The sequence below is a fragment of the Cervus elaphus genome, chromosome 4, assembly GCF_910594005.1.
Source record: "Cervus elaphus chromosome 4, mCerEla1.1, whole genome shotgun sequence".
Lineage (NCBI taxonomy): Eukaryota > Metazoa > Chordata > Mammalia > Artiodactyla > Cervidae > Cervus > Cervus elaphus.
The window spans coordinates 65,806,429-65,815,707 of NC_057818.1; the positions used below are offsets into that span (position 1 = coordinate 65,806,429).

General features: G+C 49.5%; 1 protein-coding gene across 1 annotated transcript; it reads right to left on the minus strand.

Moving 5' to 3' along the window:
* Nucleotides 1-325: 325 nt before the first annotated feature.
* Nucleotides 326-7,245, minus strand: LOC122692877 (putative killer cell immunoglobulin-like receptor-like protein KIR3DX1). The gene is made up of 8 exons (XM_043900690.1): nt 7,146-7,245; nt 5,709-5,987; nt 4,539-4,838; nt 3,216-3,515; nt 2,194-2,244; nt 1,334-1,451; nt 524-576; nt 326-413 (listed from the first exon to the last, which is right to left on the minus strand). Exons 1-8 carry the CDS (start codon nt 7,243-7,245, stop codon nt 358-360), a joined length of 1,257 nt encoding a protein of 418 aa, XP_043756625.1. The 3' UTR covers nt 326-357.
* Between the last annotated feature and the right edge of the window lie 2,034 nt (nt 7,246-9,279).

Below are 9,279 nucleotides of genomic sequence, written 5' to 3' on the forward strand. Positions count from 1 at the left end.
ACCTACCCAGTATGTGCAATTGATTATAATAACTTCTCCCCAAAGATTTGATACTTAAAATAGAGTATTAGAATAGTCAGGGGATTACTAATACGTTGTGAGATTTCTGAAGATAATCCTATAATTCTTGGACTCCACTCTTCACCTCAGAGCTGCTGGGCCGCTTTGCAGGAGGAGAAGGAGTATCCACAGAGGAACCGCTTTCAAAAGAGATCCAGTCTTTTTTTATAACATTCTGTGTGCTCAAGGATGGGGCAGGTCAGGGCTCAGCATGGTCTTGGTTTACGACGAGTTCCTCATACATACTGGGATCAGCAGAGGTGCATGGGGCTCAGTGTAGTGGGAGTGAACAATCTCTCAGAGAGGGTTCCGTGGTCCAAGGGGGTGTATGTCACGTCTTCTGCTGGAGAGTCCTGAGAGGAAGAAAGTGTGACTGATGGACTGACACGCGATCTTTGAAGGCTGGGGCATTGGGCATTGTAGGGGCTCAGGCTATGGCAAGGGTTTGGGCAGGAGGACTCACCTCGCTCTTCACTGTTCTGTCTTCCTTGGGCTCTCCTTCCATGATGGCAACATCTGCAAATGAAAGAGAGTCAAGGCTCTTAGGTTGGGGGCAATTCTTCTAGATCTCTGTATCTTTGGTGGGGCCATCAAAGCCAGGATAAGGCATGGGTGTGCCCCAGGTTGCTGAGCCTGTCTACTTCATTTAAAAAGAAAAAAATCCCATATACAAGCCCAGCCACTGACGGACTCTCAGGAACCTGTGCAAACACACGGAGCCCATCCTATGTCTTCTGTTATGGACCATCCTCTAATGTGTATCAGCAGATTCCCAAGATCATAAAGGGGAGAAGGACAGATGGCTGTGGCTGGAAGGAAGAACAGGGCTTGGAGCGTCCCTGGTGGCCGGGGATAAAGAGTCCTCCTCCCAGTGCAGAGAGTGTGGGTTCTGTCCCTGGTGGGAGAACCGAGACCCCACGTGCTGGGAAGCAGCTAAGCCCCACAGGCTGCAACTGCTGAGCCTGCGAGCTCTGGAGCCTTGAACCGCACCTCAGCACCACAGTTAAGATCCCCCATGCTGCTGCCAAGACCTGCTGCAGCCAGAAATAAATGAACACATATGTTCGTAAAAAGAACAGGGTTCCATGGTTCTCTGGACAATATTCCCTCGGGGATTACAACAACAGAAATCAGTTCTTAACCTACAGGAAGTGAAAATGCCATTCTCTGCTCTGAGCCCACCTCCCACTGGGTCAGATGACGCTGTGCTTCCCTCCTTCAGACTTATGATTTTGCGTAGAACACCAATGACAGTTTGGCTCTTCATACTTACTTTTTCGGAAACCAGTGACAGATAAGAACAGCGAGGAGGATGCTGGTATAGATGAAGGCTACGGAGAGCCTAAGGAGAAGGTGCAGCTGGCTGGAGTGGCCTTGAGGAAGCCGTGCTTCTGCCAACAAGCAAATGGCAGAAGGTTTGGTTTTTGGTTGCATACACCCTGCCCCTACACACAGGATTTATTGTATCCTTGTGTCAGAGTGTGTCAGCAGGTCTCAACCTGATCAGTTATGTCTCCACTTCCCAGCAGGTACCAAAGCATCCAGGAGAGATGCTAGCAGTGGATAAAGTAAAGAGGCTGTGCAGACCAGCAGAGGTCTGAACCAAGGCCCCCCAGGCCCCGATGCAGTTTTTCTCTGCTGCCCGTATGACAAGGCATGGTATTTTTGCATGAATGGGGACTGCTTTAATCCTCAATACATTTCCCCCTCCATCCACATATACCTGGAATGGAATCCTCAAGAAGACAAGATACTTCTATTTCTCAACTGTGGAATGTTTTCTTCATAAAACACTAACAGAGAAATAGCCCATCTTTAACGTGCTCCCTAAAATTCTCTGCTTGTCCAATGCCATCCTTCCTCAAATACTGGTGGAGGGAGGAGAAGCATCTCCCTTAAGCATGGGGTCAAGTCACTCTGTCTCGCTTTCTTCAATTTAGAAAATCCCAGTCCCAGAGCACGAGAAACTCAATGCCCCCTCTGGCTCTAATACAGACCATGATCTCAAATGCTGACAAGACACGGATGTTGAGGAGCCCAAATCACAGAAATGGGAGGTGGTAGAACCAACACTCACACAGGAACCCTCTGTCTTCTCAGAAATTTGCTGAGATAGGAGACTGTCTTGCTTACCTTCTGTGGTGTGTGGATCCATGGTTGATGGGCAAGTACTTGTAGTGGATCCTAGGGGACAACAGACAGAAGGGGTGAGCAGGTAACCTTCCTCATACCCACTGAATGAGGACTATTCTTTCTGAAACGACCTCCTGCCTGTCCTTACTCTGCCATCCCCCAGAACACTGAAGGGGGAGGGGAGAGCTTCTGGTCCCTCCCTGTGAATGCATTGAGTAGACCCTCCATCCTGGAGAACTTATGGTGGAAGGATGTGAGAAGGTTATGCCTGGTGGTGAAAGACAGCTGTAAGCAAGAGACATTCTCTCTGCTCGGGGAATGTGTATCAATGCTCCTTAACTGGGAAATCACCTGTGTCTCAGAGGTGCTTCTGGGAAAACACTAAGAGCAAGGGGCGGATGCAATCTCTGATCTTCCCAAATCAAGCCAGCCTCTCCTCCTCCTGGGTCTACCCTGACCCTTTTCTTCATTTGCCTGGATGGACAGGACTCTGATGAGGAGCACCCATACAGGAGGTGAGAGAGGGTTGAGATGCCATCCACCATCTCTCTTCCTCTCTGGTTCTCATTGCCTCCATTTCTCCAGAAGCCCTAAGGTTCCCCTGACACCAGCACAGGGCCCTTGAGACAGAACTCAGTGATATAGTAAGATGTTATGGAAAAAGCCAAATGGACTTCTTGGCCAATGCAATGTGATTTAGTGCATTGTAAAGCACGGGACACTTCTTGGCGCTCTGGAAACAAGGATAGTGCAGTGAGTTACCATTTCCACCTCCAGGGAACCACATTTTGCCAGAACTCTTCACTATGACCCGTCAGTCTTGGGCGGCCCTGCACGACATGGCTCATAGCTTCGTTCAGTTACACAAGCACCTTCATCACGACAAGGCTGTGATCCATGAAGGGGAGATAGTGAAGGACACAGGAGTCTGTCATGCTGCAGTCCACGTGATCACAAAGAGTTGGACACAACTTATCAACTGAACAGAAACAAGAAAGCTGGGCCAGGAAAGGGTTCCTCACCTGTGACAGACAGGAGCAGGGGGTCGCTGGAGTTTGACCATGCGTAGGGAGAGTGATTGAAGGAGCCGTAGCACCTGTAGACCCCACTGTGGGCTGGGGTCCCAGGACCCAGAGGGAACGCTGCCTGGAGTGATACGCGAGGGTCCCGCCCTCCCGCGAGCAGGCGCCCAAGGTTCCTCCCCTCCCGGAGAAGATGGAACTGGTCAAAGGGATGCTCGGAGCTGCAGAGCAAGGTCACGTTCTCTCCTGACTTCATCACGGGCTCCCCCTGGGCTGAGAGAGATGGTTTCTTGGACAGACCTAGAAGGAGGAGACCTTCATCTTAGAGCATTGAGAAACTCAAGCCCTAAATAGAGGATTAAAGCCCGAAGTGTGCAACAAGAGAAGCACTGCATGAGAAGCCCGCCCACCACCAGGACAGAAAGCCCCACAGCAATGAATACCCAGCACAGGGAAAACTTCAAACAAAACTTTAATAATGGACTGTCATTTAATATCCTTTCTCTGAAAAGAAATATATGTATAAGAACAACTGAATCAGTCTTATGTGCAACAGGAATTAGCAAGATCAAAAATCAACTAGACTTCAACAAAAATAAATAAAAAATATACTTCAAAAATCAACATGATGTGGGGTTCTCTTGAAAGACGGAACCTACTAGGTTCTGCTGGGACCATCAGAAAACATAGTACTGACCCAGAAATAGACATTATGGCCGGGAGATTGCCAGAATCTCATTGGACCTTAGACCACTTCAAACTTAAGGGAGTGGTCAGTGCTCCCCTGCCCACCCCCAGGGGCTGGACGGGACTCCATAGTGGGGAGGGTGGGCAGGGACAACTGCTTCCTCTTTGTGCAGAAAGATGCGTTAAACCACAAGGCTGAGCAACTTCAAGGTGTCGACCTCCGTCCTGACCACCCAGGGGCCAGACTGCAAGGGCGTCTGGTACCACAGCGCTCCTGACAGAGGAAGGGAGCTCTGACGTGAAGGTGGGAAACCAACCCCTTAACCAACCATCGTTTGCTGCCTGAGCTGGGAACTGGCTGGGTCCCTGCTCTGGTACATCTTTCTCCATTGATCATTCTTTCACGTTCTTGCTGCTTCACTCTGTCACCGGCTGTGTCTTCTCTTTAGCACATGGCAGGTACTCTGTTCTCTTTTCCCTTCCGTGTTCACACCTCCTCTCTCTCTGCTTTGTTCCCCTTCCTGAGTATGTGAGCATCTCTGCACGCCTGTCATTGTCTCCCGGTACTGATGCTGGACTGGACACCAGACCGTCTGTGACACAGACAGCAGACGGCACTGGTCTGGACACACTCACCTGTCATGACGATGTCCACGGGGTCGCTGGGGGCTGACCACTCATAGGGGGAGCGGCTGAGAGAGCCGTAGCATCGGTAGGTGCCCGCACTCCCCAAGGTCATGGGGCCAATGGCGAAGTCAGCTGAGGCATGCCCGCCCGTGAACGTCTCTCCACGTGTCTGGAAATGCCCTGTGCTATTTTCCTGGTGCAGGATAAACTTGTCAAACAACAGCTGTGACTGACAGTGAAGGGTCACATTCTTTCCCTCCTGCACGAGGGGGCCTGGGTGGGCTGAGATGGAGGGTTTTGTGAACACACCTAGGAGAAAAGAGGTTGTGAGCTTCAGTGGTCACCCCACCTCAGCGCTTCCACTGACATCTGAAGGTATGAGAAATGTCCCCATGAACCAGCAGAGCCAATTACCCTTCCTGTCTCTTCTGTTGCATTCTCTCTAGCCTTGTTCTCAGGCTCTGGCTCATGCTTTTCTCTTTCTCTTTGCTCAAGACCTCCAGCCTCCTCTGTGTTTATTCTAAACTCTTTAGCTGTTGAATCTGCTCTCAGCTTCATGCATGCATACACAGTCGCTTCAGTCCTGTCTGACTCTGTGGGACCCAATGGACTGTAGCCCGCCAGGCTCCTCTGTCCATGAGATTCTCCAGGCGAGAATACTGGAGTGGGTTGCCATGCTCTCAGCCTCTTCCCATCCCTAATTTGCATTTGAGGGGCTGGGGTGGTTCTGAGGATGTCTCCCTTCACATATATCTCTTATAACGTGGCTGATGACTGGCATCATTGGGAAGGCAGTGGAGGAAAAGTGGAACCCATCTGTGACCTCACCTCATGCCTCTGGAGACATTTTTGAGACTCCCCCCTGGGGCTCCAGCTCCTTCACAGGGGACTACAGCTCCCTACTGGGTGGCAGGTGCTGGATCAGGGTCGTTCCCATCCTCCCTGCTGGCAGGCAGTGGCCACATCCTGTCTAACTAATGCCGAGGGATGCTCCTCCTTCCTGCGCTCAGGCACTCCATCCATCTATTCAACACCCTGAGTTTAAACTCTCAGAGTGGGTTCTCTTTCACTGGCTCGCTCCTGACGGAATCCTGAGTAGCCTTGGGTGCACTGGCATGTGGACCTAGGGTAGGATTGCCTGCAGGCTCATCCATCTCGGGCTGGCTGGACCCCTCCTACCTGTGACCACAATCTGAAGGGGGTCACTGTGTCTGGACCACAGAGAGAGAGGCCAGTAGAATCCAGAACATGTGTAGGATCCAGCATGTTCTCTGGTCACCGGGCCAAGGGTGAAGGTGTTGACATCATGTGACTGGAGCTCGGGCAAGCTGGTCCCATCTCTTTTGAACAGTCTGAATCCAGAAAGTCGAGAATTGGAGTGACACCGAAGAGTCACGGTCTCTCCTAAGGGAACCACAGGGCTTGGCCAGGCTGACAAAGAGGGCGTCTCATATCCACCTAGGAGAGATGGAGGCACAGGCTTTGAGAGGAAAATAGGAACAGTCTACTCTCCCCCCTGCCCTCATGGGCGCTTCTCCTTCAATTCTCCCAGCTCTCCTCCCCTAAACTGCATCACCTTGATGCTCAAGGATACCTAGGGCTTGGGGACAGACAGAGACACAGTCAACCCAGGATGTACATCATGGAGATTCTAAGAATATGATTCTGAGAAGTGATCCTCTCAGGAGAAGAATCATTCCTTGGGTTGACAAAATTTTGAGAACCTTTCTCTCAAAACACAAAACACTGGGGATTCCCTGGTGGTCCAGTGGTTAGGACTCAGCACTTTCTCTACCAAGGGCCTGGGTTGATCCCTGATCAGGGAACTAAGATCCTGCATGCTGCACGATGCAGGCTAAAGAAAACACCACAGAGAAATTGATGCATGGAAAAGAAATGAAAGGACTTCCCTGTTGCATTTGTTGTAGCTCAAACGATACAGAATATTCCTGCAATGCAGAAGAGCAGGGTACAATCTCTCAGCTTGCAAGATCCCCTGGGAAAGGAAATGGCAACCCCTTCCAGTATTCTTGTCTGGAGAACCCCATGGACAGAGGACCCTGGTGAGCTCCACTTCATGGCGTCGCAAAGAGTCGGATGCGACTGAGTGACTAACAGTAACACAACTAAGAAGAGAAAAAGCCGCTTGACTGAAAAGAAGGAAGGAAACCATGAACCTCGCTCCTTTGTTTGCTAGCCTCCATCAAATGTGGGACAAGGTCCAGGTGGCCCTGCCTGATGCCCAGCCCCTCCCTTAGGGTCAGGTCTAGCCGGTGGTCCTGCAGATCCTTTTGTGAAGGGCCGGTTGGAGATGCCACCTTGTCGGAGAGGGGTCTGTGGGCTGCAGCTGCTTGCCTCCCTCTGATGATAGAAATGGCACTCAGGGCCCCAGCTCCCAGCTCCCAGACTTCACACTGTCCCTTCAGGTCCAGAGTCCAGAGCTGGGCTAACCTCTGGGGAGAGGGAAGATGAGTATCAAGCCAATAGAGGACCTGGGATCCACAGGGCACTCGGCTCTCACTGTACTGACAGGGGTCTCACCCCACACCCCAGTGTCATCTATCTCAGCCCCGACTGCTCTGCTGAACACAGAAATAAGGGCTGGGGAGGACTCACCCACAGCTTCCCAGATCCTCAGACTCACACAGAATCCAAGAAGGAAAAGCCCATCAGAGATGGCTTGTCCCGATGGACCCCATGCTCCTTGCACCCTCATCCAGGGAAGCTGGTCAGTGGTGTGAAGACCTCCCATGTCTACCATAAACCAAACCTGCCGTGTCTTTCCAGACTCACCGAAAGTCAAGAAGCCGAGGATTGTGGGCCACATGGCTCTGCTTCTGTGAGGCAGGAGGCAGGACTGAGCGAAGCTGACCGAGTCACAGGATGCGGAAGGCGGGCGGTGTTGTTGGTACAGTCAGCCTGGTGCCTGTCACAGGGGAAGATGGGCAGCCTCCTCTCATGACAGGGATGGAAGTCTGTCTGAGCCTCGTCACTGAGCAGGCCTCGTGACCCTAGCATCACTTTTTGTTTCCCTGAACACTGTAAACATAGGAGGATTTGAACAGGTCTTGCTGCCACATGAAGTGTTAACGGTGATTCAGTGTATACCATGTTGGTGGTGGTGGTTTAGTTGCAAAGTGGTGTCCAACTCTTGTGACCCCATGGATTGTATACCACTGTGTTTTCTGTCCATGGGATTTCCCACGCAAGAATACTGGTGAGGGTTGCCATTTCCTTCTCCAGGGGATTTTCCCAATCCACGAATCAAACCCGGGTCTCCTGCATTGCAGGCAGATTCTCTAACACCTGAGAGGCTTAGTTTCTATGAATATCTTGTTTGAAGAAAGATTGACTCAGTTCCTTTCCTTCTTTTGATGACGAGTTCTACTTCAGTTGTGCAGGTCTGGGAGTTCCCTGGTGGTCCAGTGGCTTCTCCCTGGCTTCACTGCTGAACGCCCAAGTTCAATCCCTGGTTGGGGAACTAAGATGAGATGCTCAGAGGCATGAGGCCCAGCCCCCCACCAAAAAAAAATGTGCAGGCTTACTAACTGCTTACTGTCTAATGGTAACCACAGAAGAAAAAAAAAAAAAAAACCACACTGATTTATTTTCAGCAAAGATTTCTAAGGCCTCTCTGCTCCTGAATTTAAAACAATTTTTTTTTTCAATCATGTAACCTGGAATTCATTTTCCTGGTTGACATGTTGTTACTCTTTCTCTATAAAACAAACCAGGGGGTTCAGTGCAGAGAAAACAACTATAATTAATATATATCCTCCACCAGAATGTCCAAGAATTCCAACAATCCCCTCATGCTTTTACATAAGAGATGGTATGTTGCCCTGATAAAATAAAAATGCTTTAAAAGATGATCTTCATAAGAAAGATAGCCCTTCTGAAGAAATCCAGTTTTATCATGCAGGATACTTTACCCAATCTCATGATAAATATCATTAACCTTAACTCTTTGCAGAACAGAAATCACAGGTGCCCACTTCGTATTTCAGGCTCAGTGCAGGTTGCCAATTAAGGACTCATTAATAGAGACTTTGATTCTGCATTCTTATAGGAGAAGGAGACATGCGTATTATGGCTTTTTGAACATTTTGTAAAAATTCTGAGGTGGAGTATAGGTGATTAAGAAACTAACTGTTAGTTTCAGGCGTACAACAAGGTGATTCAGTTATACACAGACGTGCCTCTATTGCTTTTCAAATTCTTTTCCCACTTAGCTAGTTACGGAATATTAAGCAGAGTTCCCTGTGCTATCCAGTAGGTCCTTGTTGGTCATCCATTTTAAGTATAGCCGTGTGCATATGTCAAAGCCAAAATGCCAATCTATCCCTCCCCGCACCCACCATCCCACCTAGTAACCAGAAGTTCATTCTCTGTGAATCTGTTTTGTAAATAAGTTCATTTTCTTAGATGTCACCAATAAGCGGTATCATGTGATATTTGTCTTCCCCTGACTATTCTTTTCATCTGAAATTATTTCCTGACTATGAGTGGAAACTTTGCACACACACACTCTCTCTGTCTCTCTTTCTTCCTTTCCAATCCAAGGACCACACGTGTACACAAAAAAATGTGTGCAAGATTAATGTGGGTTTTTTTGGGGGGGTGGAATTGTTTTGCCAGAAAAGGTAGACAACCTTGCTTTCTACATAAAAATGTGTAAAGGAGAGACTTCCAAGCTCCAGAACGCTTGAGTGAGGGATGTGTCCTCAACAATCAGTTCCAAACCAGGACA

Excerpts from the sequence above, each read along its gene's own strand:
- LOC122692877 (XM_043900690.1), bottom strand. The coding sequence starts at position 7,245 with ATGAGGGTGCAAGGAGCATGGGGTCCATCGGGACAAGCCATCTCTGAT. Across the intron at positions 3,516-4,538 it reads CGTGGACATCGTCATGACAG|GTCTGTCCAAGAAACCATCT; the intron begins GTGAGTGTGTCC and ends TCCTCCTTCTAG. Across the intron at positions 414-523 it reads ACAGAACAGTGAAGAGCGAG|GACTCTCCAGCAGAAGACGT; the intron begins GTGAGTCCTCCT and ends TCTTCCTCTCAG.